The sequence below is a fragment of the Podarcis melisellensis genome (genome assembly GCF_964234715.1).
Source record: "Podarcis melisellensis genome assembly, chromosome: 9".
In the NCBI taxonomy this organism is placed as follows: Eukaryota; Metazoa; Chordata; class Lepidosauria; order Squamata; family Lacertidae; genus Podarcis; species Podarcis melisellensis.
In genome coordinates, this window is record NC_138541.1 from 10388729 (window position 1) to 10408963 (window position 20235).

General features: G+C 45.2%; 1 protein-coding gene across 5 annotated transcripts in view; it reads left to right on the top strand.

The window, feature by feature from the left end:
- Nucleotides 1–20235, top strand: part of SEPTIN11 (septin 11) — a 117210-nt gene that overhangs the window by 38281 nt on the left and 58694 nt on the right. For all 5 annotated transcript variants that reach the window (XM_081925138.1, XM_081925139.1, XM_081925140.1 and 2 more), the window contains one exon: nt 15485–15599. In XM_081925138.1, the coding sequence (XP_081781264.1) occupies nt 15485–15599 (115 nt within the window). The remainder of the gene's footprint in view (nt 1–15484; nt 15600–20235) is intronic.

Below are 20235 nucleotides of genomic sequence, written 5' to 3' on the forward strand. Positions count from 1 at the left end.
TGAAATGAGGACAGGTTGGTTGTAACTTAAGGTCCATTCCACTGCTTTCAACACAAAGTTGGGACTCCCCCCCCCCCCGCCAACCCAGATTGCATATTTACTCTCCAGTAGATTCAAGGTGCTTTTTTTGGCATAAATTTTGCTATCAATAATAGTGCACTGTAGTGTATTTTTGGCATAGGTGAGGAGTGTTTTAAAGTTAACTCCTTTAGTGTTACAAACCTGCTTTTGACTCTCCTTTTCAAATACCAGATATGCAGACCAAATCAAAGCAGAGAATAGCAGTCACTTGCGTGGATGAGGGCTATAATTTAACCTGCGCTGTGTAGCAGCAGGCTGTTGGCAGCTGGCGGTGGAGGCTGCAGCAGACTTGGGTGGGCGGGAATGATTTGGTTCTGGAAAGTTGCTGTTTGATAATGCCACGAATACCCGCGGTCTGTAAACCCTCAGCAAATGATTTTTTTCAATCTGGCAAACTGTTAACTTTGCAAATAAATTAGTAGGACTAGCAAAGCCTTCTGCGAAGTATTCCCCATGGTCCCAAGCAATGAGGCATTCCAGGGTGGGTTCTGCTGGGTGGACCCCAGTGCTTCTCTCATATTTGTGTTGTTTCCAAATACACAACACACAGAACACACTGGTGGCAAAAATACGCAGCTGCTAACCCAGGAATGTCCAACGTCTGTTTTGGGGGCCTGTGGCAGTATATGTCCTGGGGTGTAAATCCTAAAAAAAGCTCAGCAACTTCAGTCCTGAAAAAAGCTCAACAGCTTTGGGGCTGAATGCTTCATCAAATCTGGCCCTCTTTGGAAAAAGTTTGGGCACCCCTGTGCCAACGCATCTCATTGGGTTGCCTAAAGCTACCAGCCCTATCAGTAGCCAGAGCTGTGGCGTAGCGTGGGGCCGCACCGGCCGCAACATCTGGGGGTTAGGGGGCGCAAATCCACAGGTTAGGGGGCGCAAATTACTTGTCTTGCCCCGGATGCTGACAACCCACGCTACGCCACTGAGCCAGAGGGGGGCTGGCAGATCCTGGGTGGAGGGGCAGCACTGGGAATCCTCTGCCCATTCCCCTCTGCTGGAGATCAGGGCCATGTGTGACACGCATTCTAAACTGGAGTGAGTGGGAGTAGTCGCCGAGACCATATAACACCGGTCTTGAAAGATCTTCATTGGCTCCCAGTACATTTCCGAGCACAATTCAAAGTGTTGGTGCTGACCTTTAAAACCCTAAATGGCCTTGGTCCAGTATACCTGAAGGAGCGTCTCCACCTCCATCATCGAGCCCGGACACTGAGGTCCAGCTCCGAGGGCCTTCTGGCAGTTCCCTCTCTGCGAGAAGTGAGGTTACAGGGAACCAGGCAGAGGGCCTTCTTGGTAGTGGCGCTTGCCCTGTGGAACACCCTCCCATCAGATATCAAGGCAGTAAAAAACTATCTTACTTTTAAAAGACAACTGAAGGTGGCCCTGTTTAGGGAAGTTTTTAATGTCTGACGCTGTATTGTTTTTAATATTCGGTTGGAAGCCGCCCAGAGTGGCTGGGGAAACCCAGCCAGATGGGTGGGGTATAAATAATAAATTATTATTATTAGAGTGCAGTGGAGGAGACTATCCCACTGCTATTGCTGATGGGAGATGCAACTTCCAGTGTGGTCAATTTCTGTAGGTGAATTTGGAGGAGTGCTTATTTGCTTTGGGCAGCAAAACGTCTTGGGATAGCCCTGCTCATAACTTGTAATTAAGAGTTCTTCCAATTTAAAGCACAAACGGTCATCTTTTTCTGCCCTACCCTTTGTATAGCACTGGCTTCAGTCCCTAACCCCCTGCAGGTAGATTGCTCTGTTAAGGGGAGAAACATCCCCTAAAACCATTAACCCCCACTATCAGCTCGGCCTTTCTGTCTATTAGCTAGTTAATCAGCATTACAAAGTCTGGCCTCTCCCCCACAGTGATCAAGGCTGCCAAACTTAACAGCAGTGCTTTCAACCAAGGCTTAGAGCTGCTTCCTTGGGGTTGTACAGGGCACAAACTGGGATGTTGACAACAGCAGGCCCCACTTCTCTTTCTGTTTCCCTGCAGCCTGAGGTGCTGGAGGTTCAGTCACAGAATCTTAGAACCTTAGAGTTGGGAATCCATGAGGGTCATCTTGTCCCTCCAAGGAACTTAACATGTGGGATGAGAAATCTGCAATTTGAATGCACTTCCTCTTGATCAGTTCGACTGATTGAATGGATCCTGGGATATACCTTCACTAAGATTCCAACCCACCCGCTTGACATCGTTCTCCAGATTACATTTGGATATTCATTCCATGAACTTGTGACATGAGCCCCCCTAACCACATGATTTCACATTGATTGGATTTTTGCATATTTTGAGGTTAAGCTATAACCGAGGTATGATTCTGTTTTGCTACATTTCATTGTATGCAGGCTGTGTGCGTGCGTGCATTTTAAAATAAAACCCAATCACGCTGTCTTATCTGTAGGGGCACACCTGGCTCTAATTTGTTAAGTGTGGCTCCAGCCCTGGGATCAACTGCCTGAATGCATGGATAGATTTTTCCAAGCAGGGAAGAAATCCTGCTATCTTGTGCATGATGGGGCCCCAATTCTTTGGCCCACTGGGTGATTGCCCAGTGATGCAGATGCCCTCACCTTGCCAGATGTGAAAAAACTCTTAGATGTGTCAGGCAGCATCTTCATCTCTGCCTCTTAGCTTTTCCTGCCTTTGTTTTCTTTTACCCCCAATATATCTCAAGCCTGCTATTTTTTGCTGATACTTAGCTACTGGGGCTTTTCACAACACAAGGGTAGTACATTATGTGCAGGATGCAGAATACATAGGACTTGGCTTTCTCTGCAATATATTGAAAAAAATAAACATTGCAAAGAATAGTAGTTTCGGCTTTTTGTTGCTGCTTGGGCCCTGTACAATGCCACATTAATTGCATAGCTGTCAGGCAAAAGCCTCTGCTAGCTTTCTGACATTTGCAAGGCAGTTCAGCGAGCAGCTGTTTCGAGGCCTCTCGTGTTCATGTCACTTGAGGGCATCTGTAAGGTAGCCTCCATCAGTGCTTCGGTGTGTAACAATTTAAAGCATAGTGCTTTGCGTCAACAAACGCCTTTTAGGATAACAGTTCCAGGGTGAGTGGTTGTTTTGGGATTACTGTGTATGTTTTAAAGTCTCAAGCCTACTGTCTTTAAAGCCATATATTCCAGATTGCTCCCGTTAAATTCAGGGTGGCACTGTGGGTTAAACCACAGAGCCTAGGACTTGCCAGTCAGAAGGTGGGCGGTTCGAATCCCCACGACAGGGTGAGTTCCTGTTGCTCGGTCCCTGCTCCTGCCAACCTAGCAGTTCAAAAGCATGTCAAAGTGCAAGTAGATAAATAGGTACCGCTCTGGCGGGAACGTAAACGGCGTTTCCATGCGCTGCTCTGGTTCGCCAGAAGCGGCTTAGTCATGCTGGCCATATGACCCGGAAGCTGTACGCCGGCTCCCTCGGCCAAAAAAGTGAGATGAGCGCCGCAACCCCAGAGTCGGCCATGACTGGAACTAATGGTCAGGGGTCCCTTTACCTTTACTCCATAGTAATCACAGCTCCATGGATTCAAAACAACTCTCTTGAATTGCAAGAGGGGTGTCATCAAAACGAGAGGCTGCTGTGCTGGAATCAGGCATAGCTCAGCAGCAAAAGCAATAAATCACTAGAGGCCAGTGAAGTTAATTTTTTATTCAAAGAAACAAACTACAGCTCAGGCCTAGTGCTTTCAGTAATGTTTCCAGGAGGAAAGTGAGGACTAAATTGCAATTAGCTGGCCTTTCTGTCATTGACTCTACAGATCATTAGCTTTGGGGCTTCGCTTGTCATCAACCTCTCTTTTTCCCATTCTGACGGTCCCAAAAGGCACCAGTCCAGGTGGGTCGTGTTCATTGGTTGGCAATGCAAGATAAAGAGCCTTGTCTGTGGTGGCACCCTTTTGAGGCAGCTCCCAGTGTCTATTACAATGTGTCAGGATTCATCTGTAGTTCAGTTTTGTCATCTACTTAAGACGCACCTGTTCACCTGGGTGTTCAGAACCTCCTGTATGAACTTTTTGGGTGAGCAACCCGTGGTGTATACCAAATGTTTATCCACTAACTGCTATATTGATCACAGGTTGCATTGTTTGGGCTTTAACGGATCCGCTTGAAATCGTTTGGTCATTGTTGTATTTCGCTCATTCGTTGTGTGAACCACTCTTTGATTGTTACTGAAGGACACACGACCAAGCAATCACAACTTTGAAATCTGCCAAGCTTGTATTGACATTCATTCATTGCTCCCAATGAACTGGGTCAAACAACACATATTTAGGAACAGGCAATTTTCCATGGAAAACACAAAGCACAGGGATCTTCTCCCATCCCACCCAAAGGAAAATGTTCTGCCCCACCTCACTCTTGTAGGTGTGGGGCAGGTGTTCCAAGATCCATGAAGCCTGGATTTCACAGACAGCTAGTTACCCAGGTTTGAGAGCAGAGTGTTTGTTTATTTGAGGAGTAATGAAAACAAATTCACAGCAAACTGAAGTCTGGGATGAATAGGATTAGAACTAGTAATCCCCATCTAAACCATTCCCACCCAGCTAATCCCCTCCACTCTCAGCTCTCTTCCAACAGTACACAGACCAAATTTATACCCCACCCCACCAGTGCCATTCCTTCAAACCCTCACTTTTACTCACCTGTGTTTTCCATACTCCCAACCTCTCTCCTCCCCACATGAGGTCTGCATGATTGAATTCTGGACTTAAACCAGAGTTTAAACTCCGCATCAGCGCATCAGCCATGAATTTACTACCACTGCGTGGAAAAGGAGATAGGAATGCTCACATTTCCTTATGTTTGGCGTGTGTGTGTGTGTGTGTGTGTGTGTGTGTGTGTGTGTGTCAGAATTGGGGTGCATAAATGTCTGATAGTGAAGGGTAGAAATATCTTTGGATCCCTCCTTTTGTCAATAATAATAATAATAATAATAATAATTTATACCCTACCATCTCCAGCCAAGACCGGGCTCGGGGTGGCTAACACCAGGTATAAAAACAATTGATTAAAATACAACTTTAAAACAAGATTAAAATACAACATTATAATGCAGCCTTGTGTCAGTAGAAACTCAAATCGAAAACATTTTGGGGATGAAAACGTCAAATCTTTACAAGGCAAGAGTTTATTGACTTTGGCATGAAAAGTCCCAGTGCTTTTCAAATGTAGAAATTGTTAATGTAGTTGTGTGTTTTTTAATACATGTATACGTTTTTAAAAGGCCTAAGTAGCTTAGATGTACAAATTACCATGTTACTTGGGAGCTGTGAAATTTGAAGCCACTTGTAAGTAGAAATGAGAAGAGGTGGGGGGTGAAGACAATGTTGGGGAGAAGTGGAGGAAGTCTGTAAAACCCAAGGACAAAGATGCTATTTTTGGGGTGCCCCCCCCATTAAAAGAAAAACTCCATGCAAGAAGAAAACTAGCATGTCAGGGGGTAAGATTCAGGAACAGCCCATTCCCTGCTGTGCTCATTTTCTCCATCCAGGGTCCCTTAAAAAAAAAATGTAGAGGAGCATTAAAATGTGATTTTTCCGTCCTCTCCACCCTGCCTTGCTGTCTGTGCAGCTAATTCTTACCACCTTGTTTCTGTGGCATGTGTTGACAAGGCCAAAGGATTCAATTTTGCCTCTGCTGTAGATGTTTAATTATCAGCCTCGTTATAATTCCTTTATGAGCCTCTTAACACTCTGGGGTGTCTCATGAGCTTCTATACAGCTGATTTTGGAAAGTTGTTTATGACCTAAAATATTGATGTGGTACTTAAGAGTAGAATAATCAGATGCATGCATGCATGTTCTAGTCCCCTGTGGGCACAGAATGCGAAGGAACTGTGAGAACATTCCTTTCTCTGTTCGCCTATGTAAAGAATGTTTGGGTTTTATGTTATTTGGTGTGGGTTTTTTCTACGTAGACTTACATTAATGCAGCAGCAAGGGGGAGAGGGGAGTAGGGTAAGTATTTATTATGACTCTGCATCACACATGAGCGAGATCCACAGCTGGGAGAACTCTCTGAGGCACAGCTAATATATTTTTCTCCCTCTGTCTGCAAAAAGAAAGAAGGAAAAAGCTGAGCGTTTTGGCTTCAAAACCTTAAACACAATTTGGTGCCTAATCAAAGATTTTAGCTACGGCTGACACATTGCTCCAGCACATAATAGCATTTTGCATATGCATACATACATACATACATACATACATACATACATACATACATAAGATGTCACTATGATTATGGCAGGAGTTTTAAAAATAGCCACTCGCCCAGGATGAATATGAAATGCCTGCAGGCGACCAAGCTTTCTTTGTAAGCTGGAAGACGGCTGGAGTTATTTTGTGTGTGTGTGTCTCCCAAATCACTGAAATAACACAAGAGTCTTATCCAGCAGCCTTTCTCAACCTGTAGGTCCCCAGATGTTGTTGAACTACAACTCCCATCAACCCTAGCTAGCAAGGCCAGAGCTCAGGGATGATGGGAGTTGTAGTCCAACAACATCTGGGGACCCACAGGTTGAGAACCACTGGTTATGGCACCTTAAAGGATGGACAGGTATGCTTTTTTCATGTCACCAGCCTAAAATCACTGGCATGGGCATGGTGCCTGCCACACCTGGGCAAAAGAGATTTACCTCCCTCGCACCTGTCCATACACAACCTTGATGTAGTGCCACAGAGTGGCATTCTCTCTCTCTCTCTCTCTCTCTCTCTCTCTCTCTCTCTCTCTCTCTCTCTTCCTCCTCAAAGGGAAGGAAGCTGGCATGGACTCTGCAGCAGCCTCAAGCTGAAAGCTCTCTTCCTGTCAAAGCACAAGTCATGCAGATCGCCTTGCGCCCTGTGGGTGTTGCATGCATGGCAACTATGGGAAGGTCCATAGCTCAGTGACAGAGCATCTGTTTTGCGTGCAGAAGGTCCCAATTTCAGTCCCCTGCATCTCCAGGTAGGGCTGGGAGAGACTTGCAGTGTAGTCCATCAGTGCAGACAATACGGAGCTAGATGGACCAGTGGTCTCTTTCAGTATAAGGCAGACAGTGTTCGAAATTAGCCAGGCGCCAGGCGCATTTTGCAACCAAGTGTGGATTGCGACCAAGTGTGGATCCCAGGACGGTGCCTGACATTTCCACCACCTGGAGGTGGAATTCTTTCGGTTATATTTTATCTGCACAATCAGAACAAATTTCTGGAACCAAAATGCTTTTCCTGTGCAGCCTGAGCAGGAGCAGCCAACCTTAAGAAAAAGAGGTCGGAATAGGCCGATATATATGTGGACCGTCCCTGGATCAAGTGAATTTAATTCTTCTAAGTTCTCAAGGCTCTTATCCCAGCTCAAGGTTGCCATCTGAACCAGCCAGGTGTTTCACTGAGAATCAATCACAGTCAGCCCATCATTTGAAAAATAGGACTTGAGAGACATCTAGCCCCAAAATGGCAACAGGTTTTGACAAGTGTAACCTTGATTTAAGGAGCAATTTGGTGACATATCTGAGTTTCTCACTGCCTTTACCCATTCAGCTACATCTGAACTCAATGGACTGTGGGCATGCTATCTCTGCTTCGATTTTTAAACCGGCTTCTAACTTGTTCAGCCAGGGCCCTTTACAGGGTTTACTGGAAACCTGGGGAATATTTGATATTTCCAAGTACCCCCAGCTCTCTGCTTCCACTTATGCTTTTGAGAGCTTCCAAGGAACAACCCTGTGAGGTAGGTTAGGCTAGGAGGTGGTGAGTGGCCGAAGGTCACCCACTGAGCTTTGTGGCTGAGTGAGGATTCAAACCCTGGTCTCCCAGGTCCTAGTCCGACACTCTAACCACTGTGCCACACTGGCTGTCAATGTGATAAAATAGAGTAGGTTTTAAATGTAGGTGCAGTTCTCGAAGGTTTCTTTTTGGGTTTTTTTTAAAGGGGGAAGTTGTAGCAGTCAAATGACAACACTTTGGAGGTCCCAAGTCGCAAGGTGGTTTGATTGGTCTCAACTAGGGCCAGGGCCTTTTCAGTACTGGCCCCGACTTGGTGGAACGCTCTGTCACAAGAGACTAGGGCCCCACAGGACTTGACATCCTTCCGCAGGGCCTGCAAGACAGAGCTGTTCCATCTGGCCTTTGGTTTGGACTCGGTCTGACCCATATGTTTCCCTCCCCTTATGGTTTTGATCTATGGGCTACTTTTAAAATGAGGCTGCATTTTAAATTGCATTTTAACCTGTATTTTAAATTGGTTTCCCCACCCCCCACCCCTGTTATGTTTTTACTGTAATTTTACTGGTGTTAGCCGCCTGGGGAGGGTGGGGTATAAATTAAAAATATTATTATTAATAATATTATTATTAAAATGGGCTTCTAAATAGCTTTACAATTCAAGCCGTCCCAATACACATACAAATCAAGGCATCCTTTGCCCTGGGAAAAAAACCTTGGCTTTAATTTCCTTATTCCAAAGGGGGTGAAGAAAGCAGGATGTGAGCAGACCCACAGGCCAAGAGGCACTCATCCAGTTGCGACTCAAGATATTGTGCTCTGGGCTTCCTCTGGTTTCCTTTGGGAAAGCCACATTGGGTTGTCTCCAGTACCAGCCCTACTCAAGAGCAGACCCATTGAAGTTGATGGGCATGCATGTCTGTGGTCCTGCACTGAGCAGAACCTAGTTGGATGCAGCCCATTGCATTTGCCCTCAATCTTGCTCTCCTTTCTTAGCTGTGTAGTAATGGCAGTAATTGGCGTTTCTACTTAAAAGTCTTGGGAAACGACTGAGATACACTCTGCCTTTCCCGGCTTAAATGCAGCAGTTCAGATTGGCAGTTCAAGACTTGGCATGTGGAGAAACGGGAGGGAAGAGCATCTGTTTTTGATTGGACTTTGTCGTTGGAAATTCTTTATATTTGTTTGTCACATGGTGCTCTGTGTGTGTGTGTGTGTGTGTGTGTGTGTGTTTGTTTCCCCCTTTCCCTTTCCTCCCCGCTTCAGAAGACTTGCAGGAATGTGCACACATGGTTCTTATCTTCCCCCCCACCCCACCAGGAAAGGGGAAAGAAGGAAGAAAAAAAACACCCTTCAGCTTTTTCTGCTGGTTAGTAATTTATGACATGAGAACTGGTAGATGCATTAGTCACTTCTACTCCAAATAGAAATCTTAGCGGTTTGGAGGAAAAACCCTAAGGAAGGGAAATGGCCTTTTATGTCGTTTCTTGGCAGAAGTGGTGCTGTTACTGCTTGGAGTTTGAACTGACCTTTCTAGCCAAACAGTTCTGCCTCGGAGATCAGAGTTTGCTCTCCCTGCAGTGAGCGAGGTCGGGTTGTCATGTTTGTGTCGGGGCTCTTTCGAAAAAAAACGAAGATGTGGGGGCAGGGGGCGGGGAACACATCCCCAAAGCTCCAGGCACTAAACGCTAAAGTGGAATCTCCTCTGTAGGATGCTTAAGTTGGAGAAGGGAATTTAAACACGTGGCCTTGCCCGTCTTTTCCCTCTGAAGCTCACCAAGGGTGTTCTGGTAGACTACAAAATAAAATAAAAAGATTCCTTCCAGTAGCACCTTAGAAACCAACTAAGTTTGTTATTGGTATGAGCTTTCGTGTGCATGCACAATTCTTCAGATAGACCGTTGTTGTTTAGTTGTTTAGTCGTGTCCGACTCTTCGTGACCCATGGAGCAGAGCATGCCAGGCACTCCTGTCTTCCACTGCCTCCCGCAGTTTGGTCAAACTCATTTTAGTAGCTTTGAGAACATTGCCCAACCATCTCGTCCTCTGTCGTCCCCTTCTCCTTGTGCCCTCCATATTTCCCAACATCAGGGTCTTTCCCAGGGAGTCTTCTCTTCTCCTGAGGTGGCCAAAGTATTGGAGCCTCAGCTTCACGATCTGTCCTTCCAGTGAGCACTCAGGGCTGATTTCCTTCAGAATGGATACAGACTACATACATAGACTACATACCTCCTTTTCCCTCTGTATTTGGAAATAAAAATGCTTGCTTATCTGAATGCAATTCCAGCGAGTTAAATAAGCATCTTTTGAACCAGGGGGGGTGTTAACACTGGATAGTAGCCGATGTTATCTCTACTCAGAGTAGACCCATCGAAATTTATGGGCATGGCTAACATAGGTCCATTTGTTTTACATGGGTTTCACGCTGAGCTGGACTTAGTTAGGCACAACCCTCTGTTTCCCTTTTGCCGTATTTTCAGGCTCAGTCCTGCCTTCTGTTGCAGTCCTTTCTGCCTCCCCACAAACTGGTGTTATGTGTTCAAGGCACTGATTTGGGGGGAAAAAGCAGACATATGGTTTCCCCACCCCAACAATTTTTCTGCATTGCATGCGACCAGTATGGCACCTCTTGTTTCCCTTTCAAGGTCACAGACAACGGCACAGGTGTGAGTCACTGGGGCACATTTCGTTCAAATAACAAGCTTACCTGTGCATCATGCCCCCGATATAAAAGCACACTAATCTAGACAAACAATTGCATATCTATTCTAAGATGTTCCTCACAACGTAAGCCTCCTCTGTTGGGGAAGCAGCGTCGTCTGACGACAATACTCATAAACACTTACAGTGGTACCTCGGGTTAAGTACTTAATTCATTCTGGAGGGCCGTTCTTAACCTGAAACTGTTCTTAACCTGAAGCACCGCTTTAGTTAATGGGGCCTCCTGCTGCCGCCGCACCGCCAGAGCCTGATTTCTGTTCTTATCCTGAAGCAAAGTTCTTAACCTGAAGCACTGTTTCTGGGTTAGCGGCGTATGTAACCTGAAGCGTATGTAACCTGAAGCGTATGTAACCCAAGGTACCACTGTATTCTGAATTTACTAGTCCACAATAGCCTCCCTAGTGAAAGCACAGCCGCTTTGCTGAAATGTTTTTCAAAAGCAAGCACACCTCTCTGAATTCAGATGCAAGAGTGGTTCTATCAGTTACAGATGGGAGGACATCCATACACTGTACAATCCCCACTTCGCTTCCCGCCAACAGCAGTTGGCTCACGACATTTGCCATGAGCGAGTAAATTGTTCTAGCAGGTTTTCTTCAAGCTGCATGTCTTGAGGAGAAGAATAAGCCTACCACTTTCAAGATTTTTTTTTGGCAGGGGGGAAAGCTTTGGAGGGAGAGAAAGGGTTCCTTGGAGAGCAGAACTTAAATCAAATCATGAGCTTGCCGTTTTGGTTGTTACTTATTGCGTTCCCTGGCTGGCTTGGTAAACTTTGTCTATGTGGCGTCTTTTAAAATTAGTACAAGCCAGAGAGGGATCCAGGAAAAGCAGCGTTGCTTGACAAGCGGACAAACCCAGCGTGGAGGTCTTTCGGGGTGGAAAAAGAGCCTTGAAAACTGACCAGCACATCTGCCATAAGAACATAAGAGGAGTTTGCAGGATCAGGCCAATGGCCCATCAAGTTCAGCATCCTATTCTTGCAGTGGCCATGCCAATGGGAAGCATGAAAGCAAGATTTGAGTGTTGCAGCTGCCCTTTCCCCTGTCTTCAAGGGTCCACTGCCTCCGACAGATGAAGTAAAACATAACCATTGTGGGTAATAGCCATTAGTAGCCGTATCCTCCATAAAGCAGAGGTTCCATTACAAAGTTGCCTGAGGCAATTGTTTCGCTGAGCCTCAGTGGAGCAAGGAATTCCTGAAGAAGGCTGTTACTGAGGAAGCAAGGCTTCCCTGTACAGAAGCCATGCTAAGCCTTCCTCAACAAGGCTTGTTCTTCTGTTAAAGCCTTCGAAATGCTTCCCACCTTGAGCAGAAGCAAATTCTCTTACAGTACTGTTTCCTGTTTGATGAAAGCCTGGGATTGGGAAATCCCCTGAACGTCTTGGCTGTGAACCCAGTATCCTCAAACACATCCAAGATTGATATATTATTTCATCCTGTTTGAAGTGCTGCCAGTGATATAAAGGTCTCCTGCAATCGTTCGAATAAGAAATAAAATCTCATTTCAATTCTGGAAGATAACGCGGGCCCTGGCTTTGACTAGTCCACAGGAGAACGGTATTTTCCAAGGGAGGGGCAGTTGATACAAACACCCATCTGCAAGCACTTGTACTAATACAGTAAACGTGCTTGTAAATAGCCACTTGCCTAGTCATCTGTGATGAGCTGGAATTTCCTCCAGGGGAGTAGGCAGGGGCTGGTTGTGTAAATTGGAAGGCACATGAGTCTTTGGTTTCAAACTCTTTGGTTACTCCACAAATGACTTACGTGTAAATAGTAAAAAAGAAAGGAAAGGAGGGGGAAAGGTTTCTGAGTTGTGTAGACATATTTGGAAGGCAGACCAATAATGTCCTCCTAAGGCTCCATCGTGACCTTTAAGATTGACTTAAGTGGAGCTGAGGCCAGAATTTTATTTGTTTATTTGATTTGATTTCTGTACAACCCAAGGAGCCCCGGGCAATAAACACATCCATAAAATATTTCATTTCATTTCATTATTTCTTTCTAAATTCTAAATGTTAGACATGAAGGACGGCGCTAGCATTTATGGCGGTCATTAACAAGACTAGAGTTTGCACCCGTTGCTCCGAATAAATGCATCTTGCCAGAGAGAAAAGTGTGAGTCAAGCTAATGGGTTTCCCCCCTTTACTTTTTCCTGAGACTGGAAATAGTCTTCTGTGTTGCTTCCCTGCCATGGTTTGGATCTGGGCCTTGGGGCTGTGTGGGAAGGGGGGGGGGAGGAGAAAATCCTTCTTTCTCTTTGAGCCAGAAGAATTCTGCGCTCTCCTCCTGCTCCTCCTCCAAGGCCTGCTGAAGGACAGCGGATGACTTAGGGCACAGTTGCGGCGCTTCAATTTTATTAGCTCCGGTTAGCAGAGCCCCGCTTGGTTTATAAATAGCAGCCCACAGTGGAGATGGCAATTCCAGAAGTGGCTGCCCGTCACATGGCGAACTTTCCTTCTGCGCTTTTTGGGTGGTTGCAAGGGAAGTGCTTATTCCCTGGGCCTCTCACTTTTATTCTCCTGGAATGATGTTCTTTCTGTTCTATTTCTACCCCACGCCCTGTTCATTCCTCTCTCTATTTTCTTCTGCGAACCGCATTGAGACCTCTGGGTATAGGGTTGTTGTTATTGTTGAGTCGCTTAGTCGTGTCCAACTCTTCGTGACCCCATGGACCAGAGCACGCCAGGCCCTCCTGTTTTCCACTGCCTCCCGCAGTTTGGTCAAACTCATGCTGGTAGCTTCGAGAACACTGTCCAACCATCTCGTCCTCTGTCGTCCCCTTCTCCTTGCGCCCTCCATCTTTCCCAACATCAGGGTCTTTTCCAGGGAGTCTTCTCTTCTCATGAGGTGGCCAAAGTATTGGAGCCTCAGCTTCAGGATCTGTCCTTCCAGTGAGCACTCAGGGCTGATTTCCTTCAGAATGGAGAGGTTTGATCTTCTTGCAGTCCATGGGACTCTCAAGAGTCTCCTCCAGCACCATAATTCAAAAGCATCAATTCTTCGGCCATCAGGCTTCTTTATGGTCCAGCTTATAGGGTGGCATATAATAATAATAATAATAATAATAATAATAATAATAATAATAATAATAATACAGTGGTACCTCTGGTTGCAAATGGGATCTGTTCCGGAGGCCTGTTTGCAACCTGCAAATAACACAACCCGCGCATGCACAGGTCGCAATTCGCCGCTTCTGCGTATGCACGTGACATCATTTTCTGTGTCTGCGTATGCACAAGTGGCGAAACCCAGAAGTAACCCATTCCATTACTTCCAGGTCGTTGCAGGATGCAACCTGAAAATGCACAACGTAACATGAGGTATGACTGTAGATATATGTGTATAATAGATAGGCAGAAAACACAGTGCCAGATTTAGGGTGTCATGGAGGGTTTCCCTGTACAGGGCACTTGAGCCAAAGCGCCACAAAATTGAGAAGATCCATGATAGAGAAGATCCATTTGGGGGTGCCAGTTTTTCACCTCCCCCAGAGACCATATTATCAAAGATTACCAAAGTCCGCCCCGAACAAACATACAGACACACACTCTGTGAATGGGAAAGGAATCCACGCATTGGACTGTAGTGTGCCCTCAATATCAATGGGGCTGCCCCAAATTTCAGAATGGATAGTACAGACCCCTGATAGTTTAGATCAGCCTTCTTCAACCTGTTGCCCTCCAGGTGTTTTTGGATTAAAGCTCCCTTCAGGCTCCAGGGCAGGGCAAAGTCTGGTTTAAACAGTGCAGTGCAGCTAATTACAACTAGTTTTGCCCAAATGGCTACTAGCCATCCCTACCCACCCCCCCGACAGTCTTTTGTCACAAGAAGTTAGTATAACATAAAATATTATGTGAAGAGTGCTGGAACTTAAGCTTTTACAAGCCCCATATGTGACATGTTCTGCATAAGTTTTATTGATTTTTTTATCTCTGTTTGATCGATTTTAAGCTGTGCTTTATGTGTAGTTGTGTTTTCAATTTTACCTGTATCTTACTGATGATTTCAGAAATGCACACAGCTTGGAGAATTTGGAGATTTACACAGCTTGCACTTCTTTCTAAATAAATAAAATTAAACGTGCCAATTTTGGCCAAACCAGATGTTTGGAGACCCCTCTCTCATTCGCAGTGTTCCAATTCCCAGAGTGGTTTAACAGTCAATCCCTCTTCCCAGGGAACTCTGGGAATTGTAGCTCAGTGAGGGGAATAGGTGTCTCCTAACAAGTCTCAGCACCTTTAACAAACTACACTTCCCAGAATTCATTGGAGTAAGCCATGGCTGTTTAAAGTAGTATGATAGTTATTTAAATGCAAAGAGGAGATGGGGCCCTAGACAGGCCCGTGCATCTCTAGGCTGACTCAGTGTAAGGAAACTTTTTCTCTTCCCGTACAGCTTTATCTTTTTATTCCTGAGAAGCAGGGTGCTAATCAGTATTTTTAAAAGGCGATTTTTAAAAAAAGAAGATTTACTTATGTTTGAGAGACTTTTATATTGCCCACCATGAAACAGTATTTCGGAACCTAGAAGCTACCTGTTCTTGCTGTTTATTGCAGACAAATCTCATCTTTCCTCCAGAGAACTCTAGTTTCTGCATCTAAATGTATGTACAGTGGTACCTTGGGTTAAGTACTTAATTCGTTCCGGTGGTCCGTACTTAACCTGAAACTGTTCTTAACCTGAAGCACCACTTTAGCTAATGGAGTCTCCTGCCACCGGAGCACAATTTCTGTTCTCATCCTGAAGCAAAGTTCTTAACCTGAAGCACTATTTCTAGGTTAGCGGAGTGTGTAACCTGAAGCGTATGTAACCCGAGGTACCACTGTATTTGAAAGGCAGTGCTAGCTAGATATGTTTATTTCAATGGAGGATACATTTACGTGATGTGACATGATGGTGAGCAGTGGTTCTCACTGATAAGAATGATAAAGCCAACTCTATAAGAACCTTGACATGTTTCTTCCTTGCAATTTCAGAACGATGATCTCCGAAACCTGTCCCTCTCGGGCCACGTCGGTTTTGACAGCCTCCCCGATCAGCTGGTCAACAAGTCAACCTCGCAGGGTTTCTGCTTCAACATCCTTTGTGTTGGTAAGTGATGATAATGTGCTTCTGAACAAAGAGATTATCTGCATGTCCTTCCCGGATGCAACATGCAGGGCGAACAATATAAAATCCCTCCTGCCTGGTGGTACCTAGCGTGTTAAGACATGAAGCATCACAGGAAATCTTTTAAATGGAAATGCTCAGCTTTTTGTGCAGGTTTCTCCCCACCAAAAAAAGTCTGAAAACCAGCAAAGCATTTGGAACCTCGCATGTTTAAAACTGAAACTAAACTGGGAAGTGATGTTGGATGCTTAGCTGGTGTTTCCTGGATTTTTGGACACCTGGGCAAAAGCTTGTTCTCCCTCAGTTAAAATTGCAAATGTACCAGATGTCAATGGGAAAATTACATGGATGAATAGACACTGGGGAGCTATAGCCTAGTTTCCACTGAGCATTGCACCCTGTACAGAAGAACATCCAGTACTGGCATTTAGGTGTCTGCTTAAGCGCCTGGTGTCAGGACACAAGAAGAACAGCGTCCTGTTCTTAATTGTTGGGCTGCCTGGTGCCTCTGGGAATTCTGCAAGCAGAACCTGAGTACAACAGCTCTCTCCCCACTGAATCCAAGTGACCGGTATACAGAGGCATAGCCATCGTGGCTCGTAGCTATTTCTCCATGACAGACCTACACTTTCCCTGGTCATTCAGAGCTAAGGAATGGGGCCATGCCATCCACACGAGGTTTGTAAATGTGGAGCTCCCACACTCTGCCCTGTAAAAAGCAAGTGATTGTTGACACGAATGCGAATGCACCTTCTGAAGCATGGAGAATTATGTAGCTAACATTGAGCGGGGGAATACGAGTAGGAAGTACAAAATACTCTGCATTGACACAACCGTTTCAAACGCCCAGACTTTATAAGGGAACTACACTGTATCCTTCCGTGTTCTCGCACTGAATTATGCCATTGCCCATATATTGGCAAAGAAAGTGCAGAAGTTTTTTTTTAAAAGTAAATAGTATTTTCTAGTACCTTGGGTAAATGGCTTAGAGATTTATTTATTTTTTTCATTATTAAGTGGTCTGTAAATTTTGCAAGAAAAATAAACAAGCCTATGCTGCAAGGCAAGTTGATAGAACTGGAAATATACATATGCCAAGTTGTGCCTCTTCCTCACCCCTGTGAATTCCTCACAAACTTTGTTGTTGTTTAGTCGTTTAGCCGTGTCCGACTCTTCGTGACCCCATGGACCATAGCACGCCAGGCACTCCTGTCTTCCACTGCCTCCCGCAGTTTGGTCAAACGCATGCTGGTAGCTTCGAGAACACTGACCAACCATCTTGTCCTCTGTCGTCCCCTTCTCCTTGTGCCCTCCATCTTTCCCAACATCAGGGTCTTTTCCAGGGAGTCTTCTCTTCTCATGAGGTGGCCAAAGTCTTGGAGCCTCAGCTTCAGGATCTGTCCTTCCAGTGAGCACTCAGGGCTGATTTCCTTAAGAATGGATACGTTTGATCTTCCTGCAGTCCATGGGACTCTCAAGAGTCTCCTCCAGCACCATAACTCAAAAGCATCAATTCTTCGGCGATCAGTCTTCTTTATGGTCCAGCTCTCACTTCCATACATCACTACTGGGAAGACCATGGCTTTAACTATACGGACCTTTGTTGGCAAGGTGATGTCTCTGCTTTTTAAGATGCTGTCTAGGTTTGCCATTGCCTTTCTCCCAAGGAGCAGGCATCTTTTAATTTTGTGACTGCTGTCACCAACTTACAAACTTACGTAGCACCAAATTGCAGCCCTAGAGAAACTCTCAAGCAAATGTCCCCAAAGATTGGAAGCCTCGCTCAGCTGCCCTTCTGGCTCCTGAGATTTCAGCAGGGAATTCCCTCGCACTCCCATCTCTTTGTAATCACAAGGACTAGAAACCTGAGTTACCTTTCCTCTTTTCCTTTTAACAAAAAGGAAGCTCAGCAGGCTGATAGCTTCAGTTTGCATCCGTTCACATCGCACTGCTTTGCTTTCTCCGTGATCTAGTGGTAATTGTGGCCTCCACACATAGTCTCTCTTCTGAAGCTGCGTACAGGGTGAACTGTCCTCAAGGTTGCAGCCAAAGTCATCCGGAGTCAAATTTTATCCGTGAATGCAAAAGGCCGCTGCCTCTTCTTTGCTCTCCCATGAGGATTAGTGTTTTCCTATCCATCAAATTAAAACAACGGCGAAAAGAGATGTCGTCAAAACCGCAGCAAGCTGTTGAACAAAGTGGTTTGAGCTTCTAGAGGCTGAAGCGATGTTGTTTCCCCGAGACCTTTCCTATTTGCATCCCCTGAAAGGCATTTCTGTGCGTCCGCAAAACGAAACCATTGATCTCTGCACTTTGCTTGGCAGGGCTCAGCTATTCCCGTTGCTGCCTGTTTATATGAAATCCGGTTTTGTTTTTACAATGAAACTTTAGCAGGCAGCTTCGCTGTTCCTTTTAAAAGAGAAAATATTGACTGGGGTTTTATTGCACCGTTGTTGTTGTTTTTTAAAAAAGAAAAGGAACGTGACTTGCATCCACAGCTGGTTTAAGGCCAGCATCCTTCTCTTACAGTGGACAACCAAATGCCTTATGGGAATATCTCAAGCAGCACCTGAATGGAACAGCCCTCCACAAGTGGAATATGTCAGACAGAAAAATACAAGAGAAGATGAAGAAATTAGAAAAGAATTTACTACGGCACTGACAAAATAGGATTTGTATTTTGTACATACGTACTGGACTTGGTGATCAGCTGAAAAGCGACTTTTTAATATATCATGTCACGAAGTTGATTTCGACATTATGAGAAGCTTTCCTCAATCCCAGCAATCGGCGAAAGCCCTGGAGATAGTATATGCTTGGCCATGATGGCTGGTAGCCACTGGCAGCCTTCTCTATGAGATGTATGGCCTTACGCAGTTGAGCTTTTTGTGCCCTTGCCAAAACCTCTGTGCTGATGCCTTTTTTGCAGGAAATATGCGGCAGTTTATAATTTAACCAGTGGAAGGTCCCACTTGCCAAAAAGGAAAGGCCAACCCCAGTTGTGTTGCTTCTCTTTGCTTCCTGTTAGAGTAACATACCCAAACCAAAATGACCTTAAAAAATATATGTGTAAATGTGCCCATAAACTCCCAGCCCCGCCGATTTAAATTTAGCCTTTCTCTATTAAATTCTGGGCCCTCTCACCCATTTCCAGTTAAACCAATTAAGGTTGAAACCCAGTGCTAATTGGCACATATATATTTTTCCTGCTAAAGGAAAATAAGAAATAGCACACTAATTGATTCCTTTGTCCAATAATGTGTATCTCTGAAAGGAAAGACAAAATGCAACAGTGTGGGCTGCATCAGACATTTCTGGAGCACTTCCTGGGCTGCAGAGTACAGTGGCCTGGGATGACTTAGCAGTTCCCTATCAAAGAGTGCTGCAGGGCAGGTGACGTGTAGTCCTCCAGATGTTATTGGACTACAGTTCCCATTGCTCCTGACAATCACCCATGCTGGCTGCAGCTGATGGGGTCCAAAAACATCTGGAGGGCCATAGTTTCTCCTTCCTTGCTTTAGGGCTTGGTGGTGGGCCTCCAGTGTGCATTGCAGGCTATGTTATCATTATAATAACAATTATCATGGCCCGAGCAATGCATCCTACTGGTTTCGTAGTTCTGTTATTTATGGAGAAGGTTTGTACCTATGACTGAAAGAAGAAGAAGAAGAAGAAGAAGAAGAAGAAGAAGAAGAAGAAGAAGAAGACGACAAAGAGGAGGAGGAGGAGGAGGAGGAGGAGGAGGAGGAGGAGGAGGAGGAGTAGAACAACAACAACAAAAAAAACTGGGATTTTACACTGCTCTTTCCTTCTTTGCTCTGGCCAAAGGGAGAGTTGTCAGCTAAAAGCAGGCATGGAAGGAAAACATTTGGGAGGAAAGTGAAATCAAGGTAGTAACTAAAGGAATATAGTTGGAAGCTAGCTGCCTCTTTCTGCACCAGCAATGAGGATGGAAAGAAAGAATCCTTGGCAGATGACCATCCAACCTCTGCTTAAAAACCACTAAAGAAGGTGAATCTGCCACCTTCCAAGGGAGTCCATTCCACTGTTGAACAGCTGTTGCGGTCAGAAAGTTCTTCCTAATGTTTAGCCAGAATCACCTTTCTTGTAATTTGAATCCTTTGGTTTGGGTCCTAGCCTCTGGAACAGCAGAAAACAAACCTGCTCCATGTGGCCGCGCTTCAGGTATCTGAAGATGGCTATCCTATCGCTTCTCGGTCTTCTCTTCTCCAGGCTAAGCATACCTAACTCCTCATATGGCTTGGTTTCCAGACCTTCGTCATCTTGGTTCTCTCCCTCTGCACAGGTTCCTGCTTGTCAATAGCTTTATGAAATTGTGGTGCCCAGAACTGGACACAGGACTCCAGGTTCAGTCTGAGGAAGGCAGCATAGAGCAGTACAATTGCTTCCCTTGATCTGGACACAATACTTCTTTTGCTGCAACCTAATAATTTCATTAGCTTTTTCTTTTCTTTTCTTTTTTTGGCTGCTGCATCACGCTGTTGATTCATGTTAAGAGTGTGTTCTACTAAGACCCCTAGATCCTTTTTAATGTGCTGAGTTTTGTAAGTGCTGCAAAAACAATGTTGGCATGTTGTTCTTAATAGATTTCCCAAAG